Source organism: Carlito syrichta, unplaced genomic scaffold, assembly GCF_000164805.1.
Source record: "Carlito syrichta isolate Samal-C Ts95f unplaced genomic scaffold, Tarsius_syrichta-2.0.1 Scaffold304622, whole genome shotgun sequence".
In the NCBI taxonomy this organism is placed as follows: Eukaryota; Metazoa; Chordata; class Mammalia; order Primates; family Tarsiidae; genus Carlito; species Carlito syrichta.
In genome coordinates, this window is record NW_007248718.1 from 80,361 (window position 1) to 97,165 (window position 16,805).

Here is a 16,805-nt window from a genome sequence, read left to right on the forward strand (position 1 = left end):
AGATTTTTCTCTCTCTCGCCCTTTCCCTCTCCTTCTTTAATTCTGTTTTTCAGAGAAGGTCGGGTTGCTTTTGCTTCTCTTGTGCAATCTCCTATTCTTCCTTATGAGGGTCCTCTGGCTTTGTTCACTTTTGAAGATGGAATGTGGGCTGCAGGTGTACTTTTTGCAGTTTTGAGGTTTAATTGAGGGGGAAGCTGTGTCAGAATCTATATGCTGATTCCAGCATCCACCAACCAGTGTATCAGTCCACTGGAACCTATTTTCCACTGCCTTACAATCTGTCTATGCAGCAGTATGTAGGTTTTGTCCCTGGAACAAAAGGAGTAAAAAAGAGGAAGATAATGGAGGAAGGGGGGTCAATAGGAAGTTAGAAAGAGAGAAGAGTGAGAGGGAAAACAGACATACATACCAACTTAACAGGTGAAAAAGAGACACAAGGCCGGAGAGAAGAGAAAAAAACACACAGGCAAAATTCCCTAAAGAAAACTGGTATACTGGTAGCTACACAAAGACAGACCAATAAAATCATGCCTTTTGATGCGTTTTGCCTAATACAAACAGATAGTGTAAGTCAGAAAGCAAGCAAAAGTGAGCAAAACAAACAGTCAAAATGATAAAATCAAAAGTCAAAATAAGAAATCAGACTAGATCTGGAATCTTTCCTGAGTGTCTAAAGTCTCTTCAGCTCTGATCTCCACCCTCTCCCCTTTGTATTCATTGCTGACAGCTAAATTTACTTGCAGCTTGGGTTTTCTTTTAGCCTGATGCCTAGGAGGTCTGCAACACTTAGTTGCCTTTGTCTGATTCAGCGTAGGGGAGGGACTTTGTCTCCTGTTTAGCAACGTTACCTCAGGAACTGAGGTGGATGCTGCTCATAGGTGGGCAGGGCAATGCAAATCTCTGCTTGGAGAACAGCTGAGGTGGCAGTTTCTCTTTCGCAGATACTTTCTCTCTGCTCGCCTGGGTCCCTGGAAGATCCACTATGATGGACTGTAGTGGTGTAGGAGGCACCGGGGATCAGCTGCACAGCTGGGCACTGGATCCACGGTGCCACCAGCGGGCTGGGGTGGAGGAGGGGGTCGGGAGTTCCTCCTCTGGAGCTGAGAGCCTCCAATCAGCACCTCCTTAGATAGGCTGTTCCCTTACACCAGCTTGGGGTCACTACGCTGAGTGCCTCAGCCAGGGTGGGCCCAGAGCTCCTGAGCTCCAAAGCTCCAAAGGGCAGGCAGTGAGTGGTGAGAGTGGCCCTGGGCTGCTCACAGGGTACTTCAGTCAGAAATGGAATCAGTATCTCTGAGGGGCGGGCGTCCAGAGCCTCCCTGGGTGACCAGTGGCTTGGTGCTGGGTGCTGGGTGAGATGATGTAGCCAGGGAGGGAGCCGAGACCCGAGACTTCTGTGCAGGCGGGAGTCATGTATAGTGGAGAAGCAGCAGCTGGGGACCACAATATCCAGCCCTGCGTGGGACCAAGGGTCCCCAGGCCTTGGACCAGTGCAGCTGGCGGTGAGCAGGGGTGTGGGGGAAGAAAAGTAAGAGTCTTTTTGGGAACTCACGTTCAGAGAATCTCACAATTCCACCTATGCCATCGCCATCTTACCAGAGCTCCCCAGGATGGCTATTTCATATTGATGGATTGAACCTTTATCATTATGTAGTGTCCTGTTGCATGTTTTTTAATTTTTGATAGCTTAAAAGTTGTTTTGTCTCATATTAAAATTGCAACTCCTGCCTTCTTTTGTGATTCATTTACCAGGAAACTCATTTTCCAACCTTCAACTTTGAGTCTGTGTGTCCCTTGAAGTGAGTACAGCAAATAATTGTGTCATGGTTTCTTATCCAGTCCACCATTCTGTGTCTTTTCAGTGGTACATTTAGTCCATCCATATTCAGACTGATTATTGAAATATGATTGTTTATCCCTGTCATGAGGTTCTCATAATGTGTTTCCTTTGTTTGCTTGTTTTCTTTTGGCTTTGGGGTTTATGTATGTGTGTGTGTGTTTTCAAGTTTCTTGTTGCACTGTACTCTCTGCTGATTCTGTGCTCTTGGGAAGTGTGTGATTTATCTTTTTCTTCTTTCTTCTGTGCTTAATAACTTTTTATATGTCTCCTGTAGAGCCGGTTTGGAAGCCTCATAATCTCTTAGGGATTGGATGTCTGGGAAGGATTTTAATTCTCCATCACTGATGAAGTTGAGTTTGGCTGGATAGGAAATTCTTAGTTTAAATTGTTTATCTTTGAAGACTTTGAATATAGGGCTCCAGTTCCTTCTTGCTTGTAGTGTTTCTGCCAATAGGTCTGCTGCTATTCTGATTGGTTTTCCCTGGTAGGTGGTTTGACCTTTCTCTCTTGCTGGCTTTAGGATTTTTTCTTTTGTGCCTACTTTTGGTAGACAAATTACTATGTGTCTAGGGGTTAGTCTTCTCATGTGATAGTCTTACAGGGATTCTCTGTATCTCTTTGCTTGACTGGTCACATTTCTGGTGAGATGGGCAAGTTTTCTTGGATTACTTCCTGGAATACTTGCTCCAAGTTGTTCTCCATTTCCCTTTCTTCTTCTGGGATACCAATCAGGTGTAGGTCTGGCCTCTTGATATAATCGCACATCTCTTGTAGGCTTTGTTCTTTCTTTCTGAGTCTTCTTTCTAAGTTTTTTACAGTTTGGGTTAATTCCATGTTCTGGTCTCCAAGTTCTGAGATTCTTTCTTCAGCTAAATTAATTCTGCTTTCCTTGCTTGTAATCTTGTTATTTATTTCCTGGATGAAATTTTTTATTGCCAAAATCTCTGTTACAATTTCTTTCAGTGTTGCATCTTGTCTTTCTTAAGTCCTATTCACTCTTTCCATCCATTCCCTAACCCTGTTGTATTCTAAGGACAGTCTTTGGTGACTTCCATTGTTTGGGCACCAAGGTCTGATTTTTCAGGAGTTTTGTATTTAGTACACTTGAAATCACCTGAGGTCTTCCTTTGGCTTTTGCTTATTTGTGACAGATCTCTTGTTTTTCTCTTTAGTTCTATTATTCAGTGTCAGCGGGAGAGGCTTTCCCTTCTGACATTTGCTCAGACCTCTATTCTTCCCTGATCCAGGTTCTGGATTTGTTCTGTTTTGAAATAGGTTGGTGGATAGGAAGTTTTGCTGTCTCTTGTCGTTTTCGAAATTCAAATAAAGTGGGGGATGAGGCACTAGGAATCAGATGCTACTTACCAATTAAAATGTTCACTTATAGTGCTATGTGTTCCCTGAGGCCCACTCCCCACTACCATTCTCTATGATGATGCAAAGCAGAAACCAATGCAAAAGCAATTTAACACATACACACTTCAAAACAAACTGGAATAACAACAAAGTGAAACAAAACAATCAGCAACAAAAAGACCCCCAAGAAAACTAAACACACACACACACACACACACACACACACACACACACACACACAAACACACACACATGCCTAGCACAAAGTAAATAAAGAAGAAAAACAGAAAAACCGAAGGGGGAAAAAAAGGAATTCATGTCAAACCCTCACACATACATTGACATACCTCTTAAACTATAAAAACTGAATATAAAAAAGACCCAGAAAAACATAAGAGCAAAAACCAACAACCACAACAAAATTAAAGGACGAACACCCAATCATTCATATACATACATAAACAGAAAACAACAAATAAGAGAAGAAAGAAACAGAAAAAGAAAAGAAAAATTAAAGAAATTTTTGGGGGGAATGCAGATCAAATCCTCACATACACATGCATGCACAAAGGAAACATATATTAAAAATAGATGAACTAACAAGCAAACAGTCAAAAAAAATTTTAAATTAAAAAATAATTGAAAATTTAAAAACCAAAATCAAACAAACAAAAAAAACTGTGCCCTCTTGTGGCAGGCTCTGTAATTGTTGCTCTAATCAAGTCTCTTCTGCAGAGCCACCTCTTTCACTCTCTCCTCAGGGAATGAAGTGGGGAAGGAGAAGGGACAGTGGAAGTGGGTGGGGCTGCAGTCCTATCCTCCCACTCTTATATGGTCAGAGAGATCTCTGGTGGGGAGGTACGTGACTGTCTCTTCCCCAGGTATGTACTCTCACTGGGGTGCCACAGCCAGGCCTATCCTGGAATGGAGTACTCCTATTGCAACTAATATCCAGGCTCCGCCTGGGTTTGTCCCTCTCAGTCGTGGCCCAGCTGTGTGGGTCTGGCATTCAGAGGATTGCTAGGAAGGAGGGGGTTTGAGTCAGCCCCGGACTCACCACTAATCTCTTTGGAGTTCTTCCTCCTCCTTTTCTGGCCACACCCTTTGTCCCACAGCTGGATCAGGGTAGGGATTGGGGCACCTGGACCTCAGCACTTGTCACATCCCTCTGAAGTTTGTGCTCTCAGGATATTCCCTTTGGTCCATGATCAAGCCCTGAGTAGTTGATCTGCCAGTCACAGAAATCGGATTTATTGGTCCATGGTGAGCAAGTTAGAGCACTTTCCTGCCCATTCTTCAATATGGTGATGGGGTGCCTCTCTTGTTCTCTTCCATGGGAACTTGCCTCAACTCTGTCCGCTGCCCCTTTCAGTACCTGCAAGGTGCTGAAGTGATGAGGTAAAGCCTGGAGCAGTCTCTCTCCAGGCTTTGTGAGGAGAGCGTGGGGGGCAATAGTGTCTTCTCACCAGTTTTCCAGAGGGAAACTTTTGCCCATTTTAAAAAACAATGGTGCTCCACTTCTGTGACCTGGGAAGAGCCAGGGATGAGGTAGAGAAGCTGCAGCACCAGCTATTGCACCAGGGGCCTGGTCACCCACTCACAAACCCCACTTAGTCTCTCCTAGCATTTTCTTGCCGGGGAGAATGTGTTGATTTACAAAAGAAAAGAAAAGAAAGAGAAAATGGCACTCGGTTTCTGTGTCTGGAATTGGTAGGGTTAAGCCCAGACACTGTAGCACCAGCCTGCACCAGGAGAGCCCTGGAGACTAGCTCCCTAACCCTCACTCAGCCAGCCACTCACATGCCCACTCACTCACCAGCACATACACAAAATTTTCCATACACTCACTCACTCACACAGGGAATCGCATAGTCTGACTGCCTTGGATTCCATCTTCCACGCCTCCCCAGTTTATTTCATTAAATTATTCCATTTTGTCATTTCATCCTTTCAAGATCTTTTGATCTTATTCTCCTGAAATGTCTTACCCTTTGATCGTCATATCTCATCCTTCCCTTTCCCTTAGCTCCTGTTAACTACCATTCTCTCTGCTTCTATGAGTTCTACTTTGTTAGATTCCACATATAAGTGAGATCTTGTGGTATTTGTATCTCTATGCCCGAATTATTCTTCTTGACATAATGTTTTCCAGGTTTATCCATGTTGTCAAAGATGACAGGATCTCCTTGTTTTCTGAGGCTGAATAATATTCTATTGTGTTTATATACCACATTTTCTTTACCTATTTATCCATTGATGAATACTTAGGTTGATTTTAGCCATTGTGAATAATACTCCAGTGTACCTAGAAATGCAGACATCTCTTTGAGATACTGTTTTCATTTCCTTTGTATATATACTAAGCAGTGGATTGCTGGATCCTATGGCCACTCTATTTTTAATTTTTTGAGGCGCCTCCATGCTACTTTCCGTAATGACTGTACCAATTTACATTCTCACCAACCATTTTTTCCACATTCTCATCAGCACTTAGTATCTTTTGTCTTTTTGATAAAAGCCATTCTAACAGGTGTAAGGAGATATCTCATTATGGTTTTAATTTACATTTCTATAACGACTAGTGATAGTAATGTTGACTTTTTAAAAAAAAATTATACCTGGTGGTTTATTGCCATTTGTATAACTTCTTTGAAGAAATGTCTATTAAGGCCCTTTGCCTAATTTTAAATCAAGCTACTTTTTTTCTTGCTGTTGAGTTGTTTGAGCTCCTTTTATATTTTGGATATATTTTGTCAGATGTATGGTATAAAAATATTTTCTCCCATTCTTTAAGTTATCTCTTCACTTTGTTGATTGTTTTCCTACCTGTGCTTTTTAGTTTGTTGTATGTCTATTTGTTTATTTTTGCTTTTGTTGCCTGTGCTGCTGGGTTTGTCTCCAAGAAAGTATTTGCTCATACCGATGTCAATGAGCTTTTCCCTTAAGTTTTCCTCTTATAGGTTTACAGTTTCAGTTTTTCTGTTAAATAATTCATCCATTTTGAGTTGACTTTTGCATATGATATGAGATAAGGGTCTAATTTCATTCTTCTCCATGAAAAGGTCCAGTTTCTCTAGCACCATTTGTTGAAAAGACTATCCTTTCCCCATTTTATGTTCTTGGCATCTTTGTTAAAAATCAGTGACTGCAAATGCATGTATTTATTTCTGGGTTATCTATTCTGTGCCATTGATTTACATATATGTCTCCTTTTATTCCATACCATGCTGCTTTGATTAGTATAGCTTTGTAATAGATTTTGAAATCATGTAGCATAATGCTTTGTCTCTGCTCAAGATTACTTTGGCTATTCAGGGTGTTGTGTGGTTCCACATGAATTTTAGGATTGTTTTTCTATTTCTATGAAAAAATGTCATTAAAATTTTGATAAGGACTGTATTGAATCTGTAGATGACTTAGGGTAGCACAAACATTTTAACGATATTATTTTCAATCCATGAACACAGGATATCTTTCCACTTATTTGTATCTTCTTCCATTTCTTTCATCAAAGTTATACAGTTTTTGTGTAAAGATCTTTCAACTTCTTGCTTAAATTTATTTTTAAATATTTTACTTTTTGTAGCTATTATAAATAGAATAGCTTTCTTAATTTCTTTTTTGGATAGTTTGTTGTTAGTGTATAAAATGATACTGATTTTTGTACATTTATTTTTGTATTGTGCAATTGTGCTAAGTTTGTTTATTATCTTTATAGATTTTTGGTAGAATCTTTAGGGTTTTCTATATGTAAGATACTATCATCTGCAAACAGGAACAATTTTACTTCTTTCTTTCTAATATGACTGTTTTTAAATTTATTTCTCTTGCCTAATTGCTCTGGCTATGACTTGAAGTACTACGTTTGTATTGTGGCAGCCCCAAATCTGAAGGGGCTTGCACGTAAAGTTCTTTATCTATTCCAAAGAAGTCACCCAGAGATCCATCAGGGAGATATTACTTGAGAAGAACTTACAGGAAGTGCTGATGGTGCCTGGTCAGTGAAGAAAGAATCCATGCCTCAGTGCAGTACAGCAAGCAGTTTTATAATTAAGTTAATTATTCAAATTGTTATACAGTGTTTACCATTATGGTGTGTAAGGACGCTGGTGCCCAAATTGTTCTCAGCTCTGCTTAATCACCTGTGCCCTGTGACTGATTCCTGGGAATACGCATATGCTGCAGAGACCAACCTTGTCCAGAGGCTACTCCCTAAGGGAGGAGCTAGGAAGAAGATATAGGGGACAGAGAGTCTGTGTACAGACAGTTACCTCACAATGATGAATAGATTCTTATTTTTTCATGTTCTTAGATTTTTCATATATTTAGTAGTTGTTTAGTCCCTACTTGTTAGGTACCATCATAAGGGGTAGGGCACAAAATAAATTCAATAGAATCCTTAACCTCAGATAATAAATAAAAGATTTTAGATCTCAGAGAGTTTTTTCACATATTAGTGACAAAATACAGATTTGGGGTTTCCTTTTGTTTTGCTCTTAAACCATCTTTTTGGTCAATCTTAGCCACTATGTGCCTTCAAACTTCATTTATATGCTTATTATTTCCAGTTTTATATTTAGCTCCTGAGTTATAGACTGATATTTCCAATTGCTCTTTTAATATCTACACCAGAAACCTAAAGACATTACAAACCATAAATAGCAAAGTTTCTAAATCAGGCACATTATAGTTACCGACAAGTCTGTCATCCTGATATTCTTGATTTCATCAACTGACATCACAATCCTTCCCAGAATAATTAAGCATATGTTTAAAAGCATCATTGTTTCTACTTTTTTCTCTATTCTTACTATCTATTTCTGAATCCTAATCCTATTCGTTCAAATATCTCATAAATCTCTAGTAATTTTGTCTTCTTTTAACTGCCATCTTCCACTGGCAAAGCATTATTTCTGGCCAATATTATGGTATTCACTGCTGTAAGCCCACTAACACTTCCCTTCTTTAAAACTACCTACAGTTCTTAGATCTGTGACAGGTCTGATTGTGTCACTCTCTTGTTTAAAAGATATCCCTGTTACTTAGAATGTTCTCTGCTCCACCTCTGCCTAGGGCCCCATCCTACTGATGGTAAAGGACTAGGACAAATGGATTTTAGGGAGAGATTATTACAGTAAGTACAATGTTGTCAGAACTTTGCTAATAGCCTTGAAATAAGTATTCTATTTATTAGCGCTTTCAACTCATTCCTATTTTCCACAGACATTTTTGGATGCCATCTCAATTTCAGGATACAAAGATGGAAAAATCTCTTATCTGTGTACAATGTAGCCCAGTAGTTCTTAAAGCAGGCTCCCAAGTACAAAAGCATCAAGATCATCTAGGAACTTGTTAGAAATGAGAATTTTAGTCCCCGGCTTCTGCCTATTAAATCAGAACCTCTGGAGATGAGGTCCAGCAACCTCGGTTTTCATAAGTTCTTCAAGTAAGTGTAAGCCCCTTGAAGCTTGAGAAGTCTTGGTCTAATTACAGATGAAGAGTGGTGTGTAAACAAATTCATTGAAGGTGTAATGTTAGAATTCATTAAGAAATAGAGTGAAGACTCCTGGGGTTAGGAAAGTCAGTGTTTAACTATGAGCACATTTTGGTAAAGGGGAAAAGGGATCAACATTCCAGGTGGAGAGTATAGGATGAAAAAAAATCTCAGAAACAGAATATTGCATGCCTAGAAAACAGACATACAAAACATGTAGGGATAAGAAATCAAAGGTCATAAATTGGAGAGCATTCTATATATGCCTTTTCTGGCTTTTACACTATAACTTGCAGGTAATGAAGAGTCAGTACTCGGCTTTGAGCAAAAATGAAATAAGAATAATAGGAAGGTTTCCTCCATGAAGTCTTTATGCATTATAACCCTTCCCTAAAGTCAGAAGTTATTCCTCTTTCTTTCCTTCCCCCAAAGTGCCAGATGCTTTATGTATCTCTTAAGACAATTTATATCTTGATTATAGTTGCTTATTTGCTTACTTTACCTCCCAAATTGGCTATCTCCTTGAGAGCCAAGAACATTTCTTATTTTTCTCTATAGCTCCCTAAGTACATAGTAGACAGTAGACTGGCTTGCACAGAACAGTAATAAAATAAATAAATATTTGCACATTGAAACATCAGTGGTCACTCATAAGTCTCTATAATATTGTGGGAGTACAAACTTTGATTTATTGTAATGCAGAAACTTTATGGGCAACAATTAGAAAATGAAAACAGGTGTAGTGGGATAAACATTAAGGAAATGACATTGACAGGTTTTGTGATATGGCATAAATTTTTCTTACGTCAGGAATGGGAGCCTATGTACTTTTATAGCATTTTTGGCAAAATATAAAGATACAGAGTTGCACTGTCCAGTACAGTAACTGCTACCCACATGTGGCAATTGAGCACTTGAAAGGTGGCTAGTCCTTATTGAGATATACTTTTTATGTGAATTACATGCAAATTTTAAAGACCTGTTATGAAAAATGTGTGTAACATATCTCATTACAATTTTATATTGATTTTATGGTAAATGATATTTTGGATGAATTGGATTAAATAAAATATAATATTAAAATTAACTTTACTAGCTTATTTTTGCATTTTTATGTGACTACTAGAATATTAAAAATTACTCATGTAGCTCACAATATCTTCTATTGGATAATGCTTGTGTAGAGATTATTTAACTCTATTGGTAACAGCACTAATCAAATCTGATTATTTTTAAGATATGTATAACGAATGTATCTATACATTTCAAGTTGAAAACTTATAATCAGTGGATGCTAATACTCTTAAAGAGAGGGCTATTAACTTCTTTTAAGGTTTATCTTAAACATTTAGCAAATGCAGAGTTTTTAAAAATATTTTTACTGAATGAATAAATGAATAAATTTAATGATAGTTTTGACCAGTGGCATACATAAAGGCAATACTTTAAAAAATGTGCTCTCCAGTTCAAACCCAAGACAGATTTCAAGATGTAATAGTGTGCTGCATGACTTAATTTGTGTAATGTTAAGATACTTGTTGAACTTGGATGGATTTGGAGTCAATCATACTCAGTGATCTAACACAGAAACAAAGAATAGAGTACCGTATGTTCTCACTCATAAGTGGACCTTGAACAATTATAATACTATAAGAAAGCGATTGGCAGTAATGGGAAACTGTCAGGGGAGGGGGGATGGAATTGGCAGTTGAGGAAAACTGCTAGAGGAGGGAGGGGCATACCTCATCAACAAGGGTATCTGCATAATCAATGTTTGTATATGTAGCCCTGAATTGTACTCCGCATCTTTATAATGAAAAATAAAAAAAAGAAAATTGAACAATGAAAAAACAAAAAATGTGTTCTGTAAATCCTACAATGTGTCAAGTTTTACTGGGAGTTTATAAAAACATGGAGTGATTGTCTAGAGTTTACAATAAGCCTGACTCAGGTAACATATACCTAAATATATCATACATTTCTCAGGGCATTTAAAGAATTATAGTTTTAGTATTTTTGTATTTTTTAGGTATGAGATCAGATATTAAATTATAAAGCTTATTAATATAATAGACTACACTAAAGTATTGGCTGGGCTCAGTGGCTCAGCCTGTAATCCTGCGCTTTGGGAGGCCAAGGTGAGTGGATTGCCTGAGCCCCGGGGTTTGACACCTGCCTGGGCAATTTGGCGAGATCTCATCTTTACAATAAATAAAAAAATTAGCCGGGTATGGTAGCACGCGCCTGTAATTCTGGCTACTTGGAAGGCTGAGGTGGAAGGATCGCTGGAGCCCAGCAGGTCGAGGCTGCAGTGGCCGGGAGCGGCCACTGCACTCCAGTCTGGGTGACAGAGTGAGACTCCAACTAAAAAAAAACAAACTATAGTATTTAAATTTAAATTACTATAATTTTACATGTAGATGTTTAAAACACATCTATTAAGTATGTAAAATGATTATTAATTAGTAATATTAATTCATTAATAATATCCTAAATTAAATTACTTCTGAGTAAATGTAGGTAAAACATGAATCTATATTATTTAAATAAATACTTAAGTTGCATAGAATATGCATTAAGGTTTATTTATATATTCTTAATTATTAGATGCTCTAGAAATCTCAAAATACAATATTTTTATTTTAAGTTTCTAATTATGTGAATTTTGCTGAATATAATTGTAGGATATTGGATTAACAGAAATTTAATTGCCTTGACTATATAATAGAATTTATATCTACAAAATAAGACTATTTTGATAATTGATTAGCTTAAATGAATTCAATATGAGTTTTTGTCTTCAATTTTTTTTTTTTTACCTGAAACAGATTTCACTCTAAAATTTTGACCAATCTTTCTTCATTCTACTTTTAAAGTATTGCTAATATTTTCCAAGGCATGGTATAAATAACTTAATTAAAGTACTTAGTAGTTTTGCATGTTCTTATGAAATAGGTCCTTGAAGTCAGGCACAGTGATTCACGCCTGCAATCCCATAATACCAGCATTTTGGGAGGTTGAGGTGGGAGGATTGCTTGTACCCAGGAGTTTGAGACCAGCCTAGGCAACATAGGAGACCTCATTTTAACAAAAAATCAAAAAATTAGCTGGGTATGGTAGTGTGTACCTATAGTTCCAGCTACTCAGGAGGCTCAAATAGGAGAATCACCTAAACCCAGGACGTCAAATCTGCAATGAACCATGATTATGCCACTGTACTCCAACCTGGGTGACAGAGCAAGACCCTAACTCTATAAATAAATAAATAAATAAATAAATAAGAAGAACAAAGAAAGAATAGATATAGGTCCCTCGCTTTCCTACACTTTTCTGGTCATGGCATCCTTAATGTCTCAGTAATTTTTTCATGGTACCCTTAGGCCCAAAGAACTGCCTAAGACCATCCTGTTTAATAAACAATTAGGTCCAAACAGTTTACTAAGTATGTATATCCTAATATCTTAGTAGACATTGGAAAAATAATACACATAAAATGAAATAAATATACATTAAATGATTTTATTGTTAATAACTACAGTTACATTTCTATGAGATATGTATGACTTCTGTGCACTGCCCAACATCTCAAACCATGGAATCAAATTGAATATTAACACCCATATTACCTGTTCCATACCACTATTCTTACTGGTTTTCTTACAGTACATTTTTTATCATAGTAATCAACAAAACCAGCAACCAAAGGATAAGGCATAATTGAAAGGAAAGTAGCTAGCTCTAATCATAAAATGTTAACTACCTTGAGCTAATAGTTTTTGTGGTGGTATTCAACAGTTGTTAATCTTTAACCTCCATAATGTATCCCACTGTGTTCATACAGCATCCCAGGACAACTAAAAATGATCCATAAGAATATTCTCTGCATTACATCTGGGAATGTTTGCATGATGATCATATATGTCAAATGACTACAACTCTCAAAAAAGAAATCAAAACAAAATAACTTATCAATAATCACTCTGCTTTTCTTATCTTTTTTCTTTCTCTCTCTCTCTTTTTTTTTTTTGTCTTTTTGGGGTGGTTTTTTTTTTTTTTTTGGTCCCATTTTTGACTTCTTATCTCAGTTATTCCCCAACTTTCATGCATTTAGTTGCAGAAATTTCTGGTATGAAGAAACTCCCAATTTTGAATCAAGATAGAAATAGAAAGTATTCCACAATGTGTATATCCTTCAAGACATCATGTTGTACACAATAAATACATACAATGTTATCAGTCACTTAAAAAAAGAAAAACAAACTAAATACATATATTTATTACCTTGATTATGGTGATAGTAGCATAAATGCATGCATCAGTCCAAACTCACCAAATTGTACTTATAAATTATATTCAGTTTTTAGTCAATAAATTATACCTTAATAAAAAGCTAGAAAAGAAGTTATATACATATAGTTGTATAGCTATATACGTGGGTATGTATAAAGTATACATATATAAATAGCTCCAGTAATTTTTATGGCATGGTTCTTTTTTCTCTAGATTTAATTTGCTTTTCTTGAAGTTTAAACAGTGAGATAATCATTAAATATAATTGTTCAATAACTAGCAAACAGTTTATCCTTTGAGGCCAGAGCACATTTTCAATATTAATAAAGAGACCATTTTTAAAAATGGGGCAACCTCCTCGGGTCCCCTCCCACTGTGGCAGCTTTTCTGTCCTCTCTATAAATCCTGCTTTCAAAAAAAAAAAAAAAAGAGCTGAACTAATTAAGGATATGTGGCTTTAGGAAATATAGCACCTCCCTCCATAACTTTACCAATGATTACATTGATTTTATTACTTAGTTTTTTTTACAGAGCAAGACTTTGAATAAATCTATCTTCTTTGACTTTTCTTATGCTTAGAATAAAAATATGAGAGAAAAGGGAAGTATATCAACAGAAATAATATGGATCTTTCCTTTCTTCACTTAATTATTAAAATAAGGCCAGTATTACATACAATGTAAGGAGGCAGGGCTTTATCTGTAGGGTAACAAGGTGGCTGCCATTTCAGAAAATATATTTTCTTTATTGATGCCACATTGCCTGTAGTTTTATTATAGATTTGGGGCTAGGAGCATCATCTCTCATTTTATACAAATATTTCATTGAAATTTAACATGGTAACAATATGTCATTTACTCAGCAATATGAATTAGTTTGCCAGATCGCTTTCTTAACTATTTTTAAGGCTTTACTGACATAAGAATTTATTAAGGAAACGATAACTTAGTATGGTAAGGGACAAAATTTCAATTAAGGAATGTGAACTAGTAGAAGGTGATTGCTTTGAGGCTTCACTGTGAAAGGGAACAGGGAGGTGCTGAGTGGCCAACAAAGAATTATGAGAAAGGACCTTCGTACTTTCTGTGCTTCACGGCAGTTCTTGTATTAAAATATTATCTTTTACATTGCTATATAGATCTTCAAAACCTGTAAATACTTAAATACTTTAAGTTTAAAGTGTTTGTTTTCAGAAGTAATGAAAAATATAGCTTCAAAGCAGGTTTACCAAAATAAAAAAATAGATTCATGCATCTATACAATTAAACATATATTGAGAACTGTAAGTAGACACCATTATTTTAAAGCAGTAAAAAAGCTGAAATATATCTTCCAGGCAGTTACTCTGACCAAACAGAAATTAATTTCAGAAGGAAGTTGAAATGATAAATTCTATGAAGAGTTTACCTGCTAATGTAATATATGTTCTTTAATATTGCAGCCTACCGATGCAACAAAGATGGTCTCTCATCCAATTACAGGGGAAATTCAGGTATGAATGTTTATTAAACATCATCATTATATCATCTTTTTTGTCCTTTTTCCCATTGGTCTTTTGAAGGTATAAACACACTATTAGAATCTTTTTCATTCTATAACATATGCAGAACTTATTTGTAAAGGAAAAATACAATTTTGTAGCATAGTATATTAATATAAATATATTTTTTATGAAGTCTAATCATAGCTATGGATCTCTATACCTTGAAATCTGCCTAATACCTAAGCACATTTTGTACGTCAGTTACTTTATATTTGTTGAAGTTATTTCAAACATGACAGATTCTCCTAGAAATTTCAAGGTTTCTCTTTGAGTTTTATGAATACAGTGGTTTTTTTCTCCTTTAATCAATAATTGCTAAATAATTGATGAGTAATTATTATAGAGAAGTGTTTTTAATATGATAGGTCATAACTACTTCACAATTTATAAAATCCATTTAAGAAATTTTGGTCAGGAAAGTTGAATAAAATAATACAGATCACTATCTTTAAAATTATCTGTGTGTATCTGTATTTGTGTATTGCATTATAACAAAATTTATGTCTTAGTTTGGGTCATAGTAAAAAATCTTAGAAAAACTGTGCTTCAGGTGATGCAAAAAAGTAGTTTAGAGTAGATAAGAAATGTCACATAGAAAGAACTAAGATAATAAAAATAATTACTATATAAAGATAGGAAGTTTCAGATAAATGAAAGACAATCTTAATCACATATCCAACACATTTGAGAAGAATTTTCACAAAAGACTTCACAAAGAATAGCAGGGATCTGAACTAATTTTAGGATAAGCATAGAGCAAGGGGAAATGCATTCCTGGAAGAAATGGTACAACGAAAGTTATTGCTGTCAGAGAGTATTGGAATGAAAAAGTCAGCTTGCAGAGATAGGCGAAGACAAAATTAAAAAGTACCCTAGTCCAAGCCTAGGGATGTTAGCCATTACCTAATATAGCATGATCTCCAAATATTTTGGAGTAAGAGAGAGTCTATTTGAAGAGAATGTATAATAAAAATTTATACGGCCATGGCTTACAATAACTATTATAAAGGGGAAGACGTGAAGACAAATATCAATTCAGTGATTATCTAGGTACACACTGATAAAAGCAAAAGTGAAGTATGAGTGTGAAAACAGAGAAAAAGTCCAGAATGTGTGCACCTTACTAGGAGGAAATTAGCAGGACTGAGACTGATTACCTGTGTACTCCAGATCTTGATATCTCTTTACTGTTTCTCATGACTAGAAAGCCTGTTTGTCACCAGACCTGATTTTTCTTCATTTCACAAGCAGCAAAGAAAATGCTAGAATTTCTGATTCTTAATATCTTTCTCTTTCTTTCCCACTTTAAAAAACAAAAAAACAAAAAATTTCTATCCTTGGACTAGTATTCTGTGTTTCTTTTTTGTTTGTTGTTATTGTTATTTTTTCTTATTTTATGTTGCTTTCCCTTAAGCAGTAAGATTTAATTCTCTAATTGAAACTTATCCTAACAAGATTCCTTCTTAACTCTTGAGGTATTTTCTTAAGGCAGTGATTTCAGTTATTATTGTTATTATATTATTATTATTGTCAGTCTATATTTTAGTACCCGGTTATGGCACACAGTTATTGCATGGTATATAGTTCCCATTTCTCCTCTTCTTTAGCAGTACTTTGCTTTATTTTTCACATTGCTTTTGTGATGGTCAGAGACACTAGGATTTTCTGGATGAAACAGGCAATTGAAGATTCATTTTCTGCCAGGAAACATAACCCAATTAAAATTATGTTTAAATGAGGATTTTTTAAATTATGAAGTTTTAAATGAAAGTGTGATTCATCTAAGTTATCCTATTTTCAGTGTAAACACAGCATATCTCTTTTGTATGGATGATTTTTAAAGTTCATATGTTTCTTAAATATATAAAGAAATCATTTTTTAAGAAAAGATAACTAGAAATTAAATGGGCAAAAGATTTGAAGAAAATATACAAGGTCAATAAGCGTAAGAAAACATGCTCAACGTTACTAGTCATCAAGAAAATGCAAGTCAAAACGACAACGAGATATCATGTCTGAAGACCCAAATCAACAGGTGTGATAATTCCAAATATTGATGAGGATACAGAGCAAGCAAATTATGTAAACCAGCACAACTTCTCTGAAAAACTCTTTGATAGTATCTACTAAAGCTGAACATATGTATACAGATGCACCAACAGACATACTAAAGATAGCTCATGATCTTAGGCAAGTTACTTAGTATCTTTACAAAAGCACCTCAGAGGATTACCGTGAGGGGTAAATAAGAAAAAATGTGTTCCTGGCACATAGTACTCCCT

At 35.9% G+C, this 16,805-nt stretch overlaps 1 protein-coding gene across 1 annotated transcript in view; it reads left to right on the forward strand.

The window, feature by feature from the left end:
• The window catches only part of LOC103262797 (protein piccolo-like), a gene marked incomplete at its 3' end in the record, with an annotated part of 124,931 nt that overhangs the window by 67,707 nt on the left and 40,419 nt on the right, over positions 1 to 16,805 (forward strand). Inside the window, exon 6 of the mRNA XM_021713590.1 lies at positions 14,422 to 14,472. Coding sequence (XP_021569265.1) covers positions 14,422 to 14,472 — 51 coding nt within the window. The remainder of the gene's footprint in view (positions 1 to 14,421; positions 14,473 to 16,805) is intronic.